Here is a 14,021-nt window from a genome sequence, read left to right on the forward strand (position 1 = left end):
CATTTGATTCCGTTAATAAATTAAATGTACGAGAAAACTATGCAAATTACAGTCACCCAATTCCATAAGCATAGTCAAATAAATAACCACAATGAAACAGGACTACCCTCTGGAGTTACAGAGCTACGAAAAAATGTCTTTGGTAGATCTATATTTCATCATTTAAAGCGTTAAACTTCGATCTAAACGTATTTTAGTCAACCTTACGTAAATTATCAAAGGGGGATTCCCGCAATAACTTGTCACTAATCATAGTTAAAATGTTCTACATTCAATATTATCAAGATCTTGAAACATGATTTCCAAACCAAAATATGAACAAAGTGCTTAAACAAAAAAAAAATGTGGTTTCATTAGTTTAAATCAATCTTAGATCTAGGTCCACATTTTCATAATTGGATCTAGGACTACTGGTCTACTGTACATTTTTAATGTTAGTCGTAGGCCTACTTAAGAGAATGACGTGTTTAGATCTAGATCTAAGTTTAGGTCTCGTCCCACTCATCTAAAAACGGCCAGATCCAGATCTCCTACAGATAACTAGATCTAGTTAAATGAAGTTAATCTATTTTGAAGATATGACTTACAAATATTGATATTTCATGAAGTGAAAAAAAAATGGATTAAGAGGTTTTATCAAACTTGAATATGTAGCCTAATTGCTTTTGTTGCTTCTATTTTGTCTTCTGGAAAGTGTGATTTATATTTACAAAAATATATTGCTGACTTTTTTATTTTATAAATTACAATGTCAACACATCTCAGGGTAGTGCCTTTACTTATGGCATGCTTTCTTGGTAAGAATCTGTCGACGGTTCCATAGTTCTGTTCTAAATTTTAATTATTCGTACTAATTTATCTTATAATTACAGACGTTTCTTTAAAATACGTTTTACGCTAATGCATGTGTTACTCTTGTCGATTATGTTCATTAGAGACTTAAACTCTGCTAAGTTATTGGTTTTCTTGGCTGATTCAGGCAGCCCATACTAAAATGGCAATGGAGAAAAAGTATGACTTTGTCCTAGCAAATAGAATCAATGTCGATTTCTGTGTCTTTCTGAGCATTTATTAGTTGTTGTTTTTTATTTCCTTATTTTCTACTAAGTTGTCGTTAAGCGTTTTATGTAGCCTATTATTGCCATTACTTTATTATTCTGTTCCGAGATGTCTAAATATTTAGTGATTTTACTAAAATGTTACTCTAGTCTATGTGTTTCCCAAACTATTTCCTTAACGGAACACTTCGCACATTCGGAGTATTTAGAGGAACACCTTTTTTTAGAGAGATTAATTCACGTGGTGGCCTACTAATTAATTATTCAAGTAGTTTGAAGAAGACCTATTCAGGAACACAAGGCTTCCACTGCTATGTTCTGGGAACCTTTGCTCTAGTCAAATGCGAGTATTCTTGTTATAAATATCATCGTTCTATTTGGGTCTGCTCTAGTTTCTCTGTTTTCTTATTCTTGAGTTGATGGGTCCCTAACAGAGAACGCATTTAAACACGGTAAGCCTGGTATAGAGAAGAAACATGGCAGAGGTTCCCTGTTTGCTCGGACTTCGTCCGAATCTCTAGTCCGCTAGTCCGGAGTGTCCGAGTCTCTGGAAATGACACTAGTAAATCCCCCTTCCAGACAGAACACTCTGTTCTGTTCAATATGTTGCTCGAATTTGATGGCCTAGAGTTTCAAGTATTTAGCTTTTATGCTTTTATGTTGTTTTTTTGTACATCTTGACAATTTTAATATGTTTATATATGGCGTTGACATTTTTTTTTTTGTTTTAGGAGACATAGTTTCACAAAAAGTGTCATGGCTTCCAAGAACAAGCAAAAATTGCCTACGTCATGGTTTGGATAGTATAACAGAAAAAGTTAAAATTACTCGTAAAGAAAACAAATATGAAACATTAAATTTCATTGCCAAAGGAGCCTCTTTTGAATTTCTGTCATCGCCATTAGTATGTAACATTTTTACATTTCAATTGTAAAAGCAAATTAATTAATTTTTTTGGGGGCTGATTTATAAGGAAGTTAAAAACTAATTAAAAACTAGAGACTATAACCACATTGTTGAGCGGGTAATAAAAACTACTTTGAGCCTACATTTTATGAGTTGTTTAACTTCACACAGAGTGTCAATGAAGCATTTAATGCCACTGCGTTAAACAACTTTTTATAAAACATTTTCTAGAGTTTTAATCATTTCATAGATTAAGTTTTAGACTGCACTCAAGGTTCAAATAATCTTATGCTTCTAGTTGCATTTTTATTTCATATCATCGTAAAAGAATTATCTTATCTTATCTGATATAATACAGACGTTACTTCAAAAAAGAAGATGATTACTGAAGCTGAAATACTCCTTATATTTGCTTGTCTAGGATCTAGGTTAAGGCACTACAGGAATTACAGTGGAAAATGAAGGTGTTCTAGCAGTAGATCTACTTGGTTTAAAAAAAATGTTTTAGAAACTGTACTTCTGAATAATAATGATTAGTTTGTACTCTTATCTTTTTAAAAATTGGTACTTTTTTAAAGAACCTATAAACCGTAAATTAGCATGAGAGATAAACAAATTTAATTTTTAAACTATTTGATATGTGGCACTGTACGTCTCGAGAGAAAATATTTTCCCTTTGCAGTGTCTCATGTGACTATAGAGGCCAATCCTCAATACACAGCTGCAGTCACAGGTTGGGCATCTAAAATCACCCGGCGCCGTTGTACTTTCACCCTTCTTTCTGCTTCTGCTGTGTATGCCAACTGCAATCCAGGACCCTTCTTTCTGCTTCTGCTGTGTATGCCAACTGCAATCCAGGACCCTTCTTTCTGCTTCTGCTGTGTATGCCAACTGCAATCCAAGACCCTTCTTTCTGCTTCTGCTGTGTATGCCAACTGCAATCCAGGACCCTTCTTTATACTTGCTCCCTTGTGCCTCTTTTTTCCCAATTTTTAGTGACGATTTTGAAGAGCTCCATGTCGCGTTTGCTCACATCAGTATACCGCAAAAGTGGACACCCAACCCCTCTCCTGCCTTCTATTAGATCATCATACAGAATGTCTTGTGGAAGTCGACCTACTGGCATTCTATGAACGTGGTCAAGCCAGCCAAAGCGTCTGCTGCTGATAACAGAGCAAATTTCCTGGCCCCCTGCTCTTCGTAGCACTTCCTCATTGGTTATTTTATCTTGTAACCTTATTTTTAAAAGGCAACGGAGGTAGAAAAAATTTAGCTTTTTATCCTTCCAAAAGTAGGTTGACCATGTTTCACTACCATATAGCAAAGTGCTCATTTCACAGGTCTTGTAGACTAGGGCTTTGGTATTGGTAGTCCGTATTTCGTATCCGAAACGTATTGTCCCACACTCTTTTCTGCCGCCATGACATGGTGCCCATTGCCTTGGCTATCCTGTTGTTGATGTCTTTATCCAGTAGCTCATCGTTGGGAAGATGGAGTCAAAATTACACAAATTGGTCAACAATTTTTATTCCATTAGATATTTCACGATAAACTAAGTGTTACAACTTTTCTATGTATATTTGTAGTGATAACTTGCTAGAAACTACATTCGGTCTCGATACGTTTAGGTGACCCTGGTTCAGCTGTAGTTACAAATAAACAAGTAACACTCGATCAAACACAGAAATATTAATGTACCTTTTGTCATATCTCACACACTGGACTCTCTCTCTGACAACTGCACACTTCCGGTCATTCGATCAGGGTGTAAAAAAGATTATACATCCATACACACATTCATTCTTGACACTAAGCATTGCCAATTATTATTATTACCGCTAGTTAGTTGCCCATTTGTTTTTAAATAACTTTAAAGCCATAAAGTTTGTCTAATGCTTCCTCAACCTTGAAATTATTTGCTTCGAAAATTAAATTCTGCAATGCTAAAAGCAAAGCTTATCAACACTCCCTTTATTTTGCACACCGTATACACCAAAAAAAAAAGCTAACTATTTATTGATTTTCCGCTATGTATGAAAATCTCAAATGATATTATCACTAAACTAAAATACATTAATAGACTAAGACTGCTTTATTGATCTTTAAGGAAATTTGTTGTGATTACACGGACTCTTTTCTCATATACATACACATAAATAGAACAGACACAACATAAAGAGTTCATTCAGCGAATACACAAATGCATCTTGGTCCTATTAATGGTTCCTGATCGAAATGTCTACAACAAAGCAATAATATACAATAGAACTACTACAGAATAAACTTTTTTTTTTCTTTTGGAAACAGTGTGAACTGTCAAATTTGCATACAGCATATATGCCTTGTGGCAGGAATATATCATCAATATGTTATTGCGAAAGTTCAACTGAAGAAGAAATTATTATTGTTCTAAATATGACAGCAGATGTGAAATACAGCAAACAAAATATTAGCGTGACAGTTCCTTGTATTCACAAAGAAAAATCTACCAGGAAACAACGTGAATTACAAACTATAATAAGTAAGTAGTTTCTTCTTCGTAATTGTCATGAGAGTTGAGTCTAAGACTCATGGAACTCTAGGCAGATGAAAGCTTACCTCCATCTGCCTGTCGGAACAAACTTCTGTCTGGGAAAGATCCACAAAGAACATAATGAGATAAACTCTCTCTTTCTCTCTCTCTTTGTTAATCTATCTCTGGGTATGTAAATATCGATTCCCAGCGCAGATCGCATTCGTTTAACTCAGATGCGGCATTATATTTTTTATTAAAAAAAAACAACATGCAATTAGGTCTTAAAGCAAATCATGTGAATTGAATTAATCGTCATTACCATACTCTCGGTGAAAAAAAAATGCCCTGTATAACTTTTATTGAGTTCACTGTGTATGTATATGAATGCACAAATGAGTTCTCTTATTTCCTATCAAGTCACGTGTCGCCTTCATCTCTTACTATTTATGTCTGCGTTTCTCTCCTTATAGTTTGAATACCCTCCTCCCCCACATTTGGATTTCACAATCCCCATTTCAGACTCTCGCTTCATTTTTTTTTTGCAGCCTTTTTTTTTCCCTTTTTTTCATTTTTTTGGCCACCCATCTACCTCTCTACTTCCCCTTCCCTCCTTTGTTTTTCTTCCTTTCATACTCTTAGTGTTTACTCACTCCCCTATAACACTTTTCCCATCTATACATCCCTTTCCTTATCACCCCATATATATATATATATATATATATATATATATATATATATATATATATATATATATATTAGAGAGAGAGAGAGAGAGAGAGAGAGAGAGAGGATATTACTTCCTTTGGTATTATTAAAGTGTTATTTACTGACGCTAATGAGTATTGACCAAAATTTATTCCTCAGCGTACAAGTATGTTTTCAAACTGAATGGTCAGGTAGTGCAGGACTTATCATCTGTTCTATACCATCACGGTCCTTTTCACATAGAGTTATGTTGTATTCAAGAAATAGCTGATTTTCCCTGCACATCGACAATTAGCTATCACACAAAAAACGTGTCTGAAACACCTTGTGTTTCAATAATAGAGAATCCTTCGAAAGTAACAAATTATACTCTTTCAATTGAAGTCTGTGACAAAATTCAAATCATTAGAAATGCAACAATTCATCCATTATCAGGTAAAATTTTTATAATTTTGTTTAGTTTGATTTTGTTTTGTTTCTTTGTTTAGTTCTTTATTTTAAAAATTAAAGTTTCCACTAATTAAAAATAATAAAAAGGCTTATATTCGAGGCCGAAGATGAGTGAAAAATGCAGTATTTCCCTTATCTAGGCAGTATCAATTGCGACTTTCATACTTTGCCACATCCAGCGCAGATAAAACCATTGTCCGCTGATAGTCGATTTCGATTTTCTTTTCGCCGACTAGGTCTGTACGCAGCAGATGATTTTATTTTTCGCCTGCGCATGGGCCTAGAAGTTCGTCGCTTTTAGTTGCACCTTGAAAACTGACTACTGCTCCATAGCCCAATGTTATTATACCTTGGACTTCTCTCGTGCATCTGTTCATAAGCCATGATGGTATCATTTGGGTATTGAGCAACGGTTTCTCTCGCAGTGCTGGTTAGTACGTTTGGTGTAATCAGCGTTTTTCGCACCTCCGGTAGCTCGGGAACTGTTGCCGGGTGGAAAGCCATCGTAAGGGCGAGAGCATCTCTTTCTTAGGGAAAGCCGAGTTATTTGGATAAACCCAAGGAAGTCTGCATAAAGGATGTCCTTTTGAGCTGACCTCTGCCCACCCATTCGTCGACTAGGCGTCTGAGGTGGCAGTGAAATAGAAACAGGATTAATAGATACAGCTAATCTGCTAACCAATGTCAAAAAAACGCAGACTTAAACTCTATGGCCACACCACAAGGTCTTTAGGGAACAAGACCAGGAAAAAAAGAAGAAGAGGCAGACAGAAATCGATGGGAAGACAGCATCAAAGAATGGACATGCCTGTCATGAATGAATGAAATTCTATCCTTGGCAAAAGACAAAGAGGGATTGGATTAGGGCCAAAGATCTTGTATGGTGCTCGAACGGTTTAACATATTAAGGGATAGGTAAAAGTGAAATCGAATTGATTTTTTCTTAGCGTAAGCACTCTTGGATAATAGATTTAAGTTATAAGACCTGAATCACAACAAATGCATACCTTTAAATACTACTTCATACTGTTCAACAGAGTGTTCAATATAAGAATACTGTTAATTCTTTCGTTTCTTCTGCAAGACAGATAACTCAAATAACAACACGGATTATCCTTGGCTGATGTCTGCCATTATCTCTGTTGCTGTAATTTGTGCTTGGCACTTTTGTTTATGGCTAAATAAGAAGTGTTCACTTCTAAATAAGGTTCAAAGTAAGCTCAGTTATAGATAGATAGATAGATAGATAGATAGATAGATAGATAGATAGATAGATAGATAGATAGATAGATAGATAGATAGATAGATAGATAGATAGATAGATAGATAGATAGATAGATAGATAGATAGATAGATAGATAGATAGATAGATAGATAGATAGATAGATAGATAGATAGATAGATAGATAGATAGATAGATAGATAGATAGATAGATAGATAGATAGATAGATAGATAGATAGATAGATAGATAGATAGATAGATAGATAGATAGATAGATAGATAGATAGATAGATAGATAGATAGATAGATAGATAGATAGATAGATAGATAGATAGATAGATAGATAGATAGATAGATAGATAGATAGATAGATAGATAGATAGATAGATAGATAGATAGATAGATAGATAGATAGATAGATAGATAGATAGATAGATAGATAGATAGATAGATAGATAGATAGATAGATAGATAGATAGATAGATAGATAGATAGATAGATAGATAGATGGATGGATGGATGGATGGATGGGTGGGTGGGTGGGTAGATGGATGGATGGATGGATAGATAGATAGATAGATAGATAGATAGATAGATAGATAGATAGATAGATAGATAGATAGATAGATAGATAGATAGATAGATAGATAGATAGATAGATAGATAGATGGATGGGTGGGTAGATGGATGGATAGATAGATAGATAGATAGATAGATAGATAGATAGATAGATAGATAGATAGATAGATAGATAGATAGATAGATAGATAGATAGATAGATAGATAGATAGACAGACATTATTTACATTGTTTCGGTTCCAATTTAGCACAGGCAAGCATTGGATTCTAATAGAAAGTTTGTCTAAAATTCAGTTTTTAAAAATACATGTGCAATCGAACCATTATAAAAAAAAAAGAATACATTGAAGTTTTATGTATTAACAGCTAAACAAGACTTTACCTCTTTATTGTTTGTGGGATTTCAACTTAAAGTTAAGTGTCAAGCTAGAAATTAATGTGCAAATGTAAGGATGTAAGTGCTAAGACATTTGTGTAAAAAAGTTAAACATTTGAGTCCAAACTTAATCATTCTAGTGCACACCTAAGTGCTTAGAAGCTCCAGTTTCTTTTTTATGAGTGTGTGTGTGTATTTGTGTTTAATTTATACTTTTAAAATGTTTACTAAGCATCAATTTATGTTTTATTTTACAAAGCTTTATGGAAGAAAACAACAAGGTGCTAATATGTAAAAAAGGATTCTATAGAAAATTCTAAGGATATTTTACAAATCCTTTTGGCCATATTCGCTAATTAATATATTTTGTATATTTTTTTAACTACTGTCGATAAATATTTCTATAATGTTTTTTCTCCAGATAGTGACACATCACAACCTTTACTCAAAGTAAGTATTTTAGGTTATTATTTAGGCATAGTTCTTTAAATTGTTAACATAGTACCTATTGTTTTTATTTAAGGCCTTGATTCCAAAAGTAATAACCAGTTACGACATTATTTTATTTTATTTTTTTTAAATATGAGCAAATAACATGTAACTTACGATTTTGATGATAATACAGAAATTCAACAAAACAAAAATATGAAAAGAGTATTCAAATTGGTGTCATATATCCACTTGTTAACTGGACACATGAAGCTCTACAAAATCGACACTAACAGCTGGGAAAAAGTGGCACTTGACAGACACACATGGAGAGAGAGCATAAAGGAAGGGTTTCGGATTGCAGATGCCACACACAACAGTAGTAGAAAGAATGATGAAAATGCAACGGGGCCTGGTGATTACAGATGCCTAACCTGTAGTAACCGCAGCTGTGTATCAAGAACTGGCCTCTTTGGTTACACAAGATGTTGCATAAGGAAAGATGTTCTCTTCTGACAGCAAGTGCCATAGATAACTGGACAATAATACCTGCATTTTTCAGTAATTTCAAACGTGTTGGATGTGGTAATCTATGCAAGTCACGTCTGGGTCTTTGTGTCGATATAATATCCCGAATACTTTTTCCTAAACTTTTAACTCAAGAACGTAAAATCTGAATTAAACATCAACTAGGCAGATGATCATTACGTCCTACGTATTATCATGTGTCAATCTAGTAGAGCACGTTAATCGGCTGCTAAATAACTGTTTTTATTTATTTATTTGTTGGTTTTCATGACTGATTTAGCAACACATTGTATGCACTTACTATTCTAGGAAGAACACTTGTAAGAATTTGCCCCAGCTTAAGAGATAAGAAATTCGCCTTTATATTTGTGTCTCTCTTGGTAATTTATTAACTTGTGTGTTTGTATTTGTAAATTATGGCTCAATGTTTTAAATTTGTTTTAAAACTCATAAGATTACAATAAGTTTTTTTTTTTAGTCTCCTTTATAATTAACCTTTGAAACATGCAAATGAAGCCAGATAAGCATAAACAGTTAAACAGTTAAAAGAGTTGAATAAATCAATAGATGTTCTTTAGCATTTTTTCTAACCTTGCTAACACATTAGATGGACTGTAATAAATGTCGCCTTTCAGATTCGAACCCAGGACCCCAGTTTCGGAAAGCAAGCGCTTAACCACTCAGTCACTCAGTGTTGGATTACGCACGCAGCCTGGAAAGACTTGCTGCAATATTGACACATGAAAGAATTAAAAAGAATAAGAAATTATAGGCCACTATCAGATTCCTAATAGAGGAACTGATTTAAATTGTTTGAATGTTTTATTTGGTTTAATTTGCAATTATTCAATTAAAGCCTTGCATAGCTTTTGTGCAGCTTGAGCGATGGTCAACAATCAGCGAACGATATTTTAAATAACATCATAGCAATTAGATACTAGATACTAAATGTTAAGCACACATAATGAATAATGAATTTTACTATTTTTTTTAGGAAAAACCGGAGCCAACTGTATAAAAGAGACGATTTAGACAAAGAGATGTCAACTTTCTCGTCTTATTAAAATATAAATGAATCATTTATTTTGATAACGTTTCATTCTCATATCGAACTGAAGTTTTGATTGACAACAAGCACTTATATTGTAATTTTTTTTTTATTATTGAGTACCAGTAGTATACCTTTTGCGCCCCCATGCAAATGTAAAACACAATTTTTAACATAAAGTATGAGGGTTTTTGTTTTTTTTTTGTTTAATTAACCCAAACTTAAGGAGTACAGCTGCCTGGTCGTGTGATATGTGCCCAGGACTGTTGCTTGGTGGTCACGGTGGATCCGCGGTTCAAATCTTTACAGCTGACCCCCCTTCTTCCCCCCCCCCTCCCGTGTTCCTGCAGTAGGTTTGGACTAGGTGTAGTTATCTTGATATCTGAAGAACATTCGAAACATGTAAAACATGTTATAAAAGAACAAAAATGATTTTTTTTAATTTAGATTTATTTAACCCTTTAAAGATGATGAATTTTTAAAACACATCTGCTTATTCGTTCCTGACAATCTGGTAATGCCAATTAACAGCACTGTTGTGCAATTTGTACTGTCCGGAGACTTCATAACTACGACTCTGTGTGTGACAAGAGGGACAATAAGGATAGCTACTTTTGTTTTCAATAAGAGTTAGTCCCCTTTAATGCCTGTTAACTGTTTACAATTGCCACTCTCTCTTGAGTCTTTGAGCTGACCAGTGTAGTTTGAACTAAATCTCTATAATGTTTAACTAATACTTGTGTTGTTGTTCTATTACTGTGATACTCAAGAGCTAAGTAATGAGCCAAGTAGACTTTATTTATTTGTTAGTAATAATTTGGCTTATGTAAATATTTATGTGTCTGCTTAGTCTTTTATCCTCTCCTATATGTTTTTTTTAACTGTTTACAATTGCCACTCTCTCTTGAGTCTTTGAGCTGACCAGTGTAGTTTGAACTAAATCTCTATAATGTTTAACTAATACTTGTGTTGTTGTTCTATTACTGTGATACTCAAGAGCTAAGTAAAGAGCTAAGTAGACTTTATTTATTTGTTAGTAATAATTTGGCTTATGTAAATATTATGTGTCTGCTTAGTCTTTTATCCTCTCCTGTATGTTTTTTTTAACTGTTTTCAATTGCCACTCTCTCTTGAGTCTTTGAGCTGACCAGTGTAGTTTGAACTAAATCTCTATAATGTTTAACTAATACTTGTGTTGTTGTTCTATTACTGTGATACTCAAGAGCTAAGTAATGAGCTAAGTAGACTTTATTTATTTGTTAGTAATAATTTGGCTTATGTAAATATTATGTGTCTGCTTAGTCTTTTATCCTCTCCTGTATGTTTTTTTTAAAGACATCTTTTGTTTTGATACGAGACAGTATTGGTCTCATGGATGATCTCATTTCATTGTTAATGCTTATATGATATTATTGTAAACAATCTTTTTGGTTTTTGACATAAGACATTATTGTGCCTCTGGGAATTTCCTTATCAAGATGAAAAGTTTGTATTTAACCCCTTAAGTTGAAAATAATAAATGCGTTAATATAAAAAATATGTTTTGCTTAGTTTTTTTCTTTTCGCGGTGGCATTTCAATGAATTGTTAATATCAAAACGGTAGGCCTATAAGGAATCTATAAAGGTGTTGCCATAAAGGTGAGAACAATCGTACCAGAGCGAAATATATGTCAAGCTTTAGAAAAAAACATGTTATAATTTTGTTCATGACAATTATAATTGGTAATATGGCTTGTCTTCGTGTCCTGAGATTAAGGAGGAGTGCAGTATTTCACGTGGCTACCCAGTCCTATTTGCGATGTAGGCCTACATATATTAACACATCCAGCGCAGGCAAAACCAATGTCCACCGGTCGTCTATGTATGTTCTCTTTTCGCCTTATACGTCTCTTCTTGGCAGTATATTTTCTTTTGGTCTCAACTGTGTAAAAAAAAATCTCCAGCTGTTTCGTTCACAGGCTGCCTGTTGCCAGGTGCTCTTCTATGTGAGTTAAGTAAGGTTTCGCCTAAGCTGGTTTTAAAGCTTACCAAAAAGATGGCCTTTGGCATCAGGTCATCTCACATACTGTATATGTGCCTGCCCAGCGTAGCTGTCTATAATCAATATCTCTAAAGTCTTTTTTGATCTAGTGACACCTTTATATATTCAAAACTTGCCAAGGACCCCTAATAGGAAACGCTACATAAAAGCATATTATACATGTCACAAATGTAAAAAAGAAATATTTGAATGAGTGTTTATTGAGATTATAACTTTTTGTTTAAAATAAAATTTATAAATATTTAATGACTTGGATGAGGTTTTCTAAGTTTATGTATGCCCGGCTCAACGAGCATACATTTTGAGTTGGTTTCTGTTGCTTGTGATGAGTTTCATTACGGCAATTAATTCAGGTTTTACCAAATAAGAAGACGGGAAAGCAGCCAACAACGTCTGTACAATGACGCATAATGCAAGATAGAAATTTGGATATATTTTTTTAACCAGTATTTCTTGTTTAGACATTGGTTTAAGTTCATTGTTTGTGGATGTTTCAATAAATTGCTTCTGCATTAGTATGGATTCATCTGTATTGCAACTGGTGATCTCTTGCAGAGCAAAAAGAAGAGCACTAGGGCAAGCATTTACCTCGTTAGTAAACCAAGCAAGCTCGCCAAACAGAAGATTGTCGTACTGACTGACGCCAGGAGAGCTCTTGTAAATCTCAACAACCACAGCAAAGTAACATTCCATTACGGATCACATGTCACGTCGAAAAGACAGACATATTGGCCAAAGATGGGAGAATGACCAAACAATCCAAAGTCCCTATCTCAGGAAGAAATGAAAAAAGAGAGTTGAGTAATCGAGAAAGGGACCAGCTTTAACAAAAAGTTTAAGATGCCTTTTACAAGCTGTCCCGATAGACACAGCTGAACGAGACAACATATGTCCCGGAAGCTAAAGATAGGGACTAGTGAGATTTGCCCTTGTGGAGCATCACCAAAGAATACTGACCATGTCCTTCAAAGCTGCATACTCTATCGAGAGGCCCGAACAAGACTCTGACCCCAATCCCCCAACCTCCCTATAGAACAGAAACTATATAAAGAGATGCCATAACTGGAACACAATGGGCGGTTCATCGCAGATTAAAGACTAATTGTCTGAACCCTAATAGGGAGAAGAATAAACTGTGATTGGGATCTTTGCTTGTTCAAGAGCAAAGGGCTCATTACCCAGTAGAGAGTATCCAAGGGAATAATGTTTTTAAATCTTTAGTTTAGGTCGTCATTGAAGAAGCTATTTTAATTGTATACAATTTTCTTATTTCTACGACAACCTTCGGTCGTCTCGAGGACCCCAGGTTGAGAAACACTGATCTATACTGTCCATACCCTTCTTGTAATGTGTTTCTAAAACTAAACTAATTAGTCTTCTTTTTTTACAACAAGGAAGAGATAAAAGATTAATTATTTGTATGGAGACACTTGGTGATGCCCATAGACAAGACTTCCAAAGCACATGGTATGCAAATAAATGCCGAGAAAAAAGCCAACAGAGCTTTAAAAAGGGCATCAGCGTTGGAGGTGAAAACCTGACAAGTGTTCGTAGTTTTAATTAATACCTCGGAGCAATCGTCTCAGATGTCTGGAACCAAACGCAAACGCTCAAATTGCAAAGTCTACAGCAGCACTTGCCTAGCCCTCGACATTAAAATCAGACTGATGGTCATGGCCACGTTCTTATATGCTTGCAATCTTGGACGCCGACTGCAGAGCTAGAGATGACGATCCTAGCAATGGAATTGAGATGCTACAGAAGGATTCTAGGTATCACATTTAAAGACCGCATCACAAACGAAGAGATTAATAAAGACAGGGTTAATGCAGCGACTGTACCCCCACGATGACCTACTAACTATCGTAAAAAAAATGTAAAGTAAATCTCTATGGCCATATTACAAGGTCTTCTGTGATTGCAAAGACCTTCCTTCAGGGTATAGTACCAGGAAAAAGAAGAAGAGACAGACAGAGAAAGCGTTGGGAAGACAACATAAAAGAATGGACGGGCCTGCCATTGAAAGAGGTTCTATCCATGACAAGAGAGGGAGGAATGGAGAAAGACGGTTATCAAACCTTATGTGGTGTCCCAACAGTCTAACAGACTATAGGATACGTGAAGGTGATTTTCTTAACAAGAGCCAATTGGGAAGTTGATGT

General features: G+C 34.8%; 1 protein-coding gene across 9 annotated transcripts; it reads left to right on the forward strand.

The window, feature by feature from the left end:
- Positions 1 to 12,100, forward strand: LOC129922835 (uncharacterized). 9 transcript variants are annotated; one of them, XM_056010468.1, is made up of 7 exons: positions 1 to 142; positions 1,790 to 1,962; positions 4,272 to 4,485; positions 5,344 to 5,619; positions 6,723 to 6,848; positions 8,234 to 8,262; positions 9,764 to 12,100. In XM_056010468.1, exons 1-7 carry the CDS (start codon positions 25 to 27, stop codon positions 9,785 to 9,787), a joined length of 960 nt encoding a protein of 319 aa, XP_055866443.1. In that variant the 5' UTR covers positions 1 to 24; the 3' UTR covers positions 9,788 to 12,100. The 9 variants fall into 9 exon arrangements, 5 of the variants coding, with proteins under 5 accessions (XP_055866443.1, XP_055866444.1, XP_055866442.1 ...); XR_008774741.1 differs by lacking the exon at positions 1 to 142 and adding an exon at positions 225 to 797 and having other exon boundaries at positions 6,719 to 6,848; XR_008774740.1 differs by lacking the exon at positions 1 to 142 and adding an exon at positions 227 to 630.
- Positions 12,101 to 14,021: the final 1,921 nt, after the last annotated feature.

Source organism: Biomphalaria glabrata, chromosome 14 (genome assembly GCF_947242115.1).
Source record: "Biomphalaria glabrata chromosome 14, xgBioGlab47.1, whole genome shotgun sequence".
Classification (NCBI taxonomy): domain Eukaryota; kingdom Metazoa; phylum Mollusca; class Gastropoda; family Planorbidae; genus Biomphalaria; species Biomphalaria glabrata.

Coding starts and splice junctions, on each gene's coding strand:
- LOC129922835 (XM_056010467.1), top strand. CDS start 25: ATGTACGAGAAAACTATGCAAATTACAGTCACCCAATTCCATAAGCAT. Junction 143..1,789: donor GCTACGAAAAAATGTCTTTG/GTAGATCTATAT, acceptor TTTTTGTTTTAG/GAGACATAGTTTCACAAAAA. Junction 5,620..6,722: donor AACAATTCATCCATTATCAG/GTAAAATTTTTA, acceptor TCTGCAAGACAG/ATAACTCAAATAACAACACG.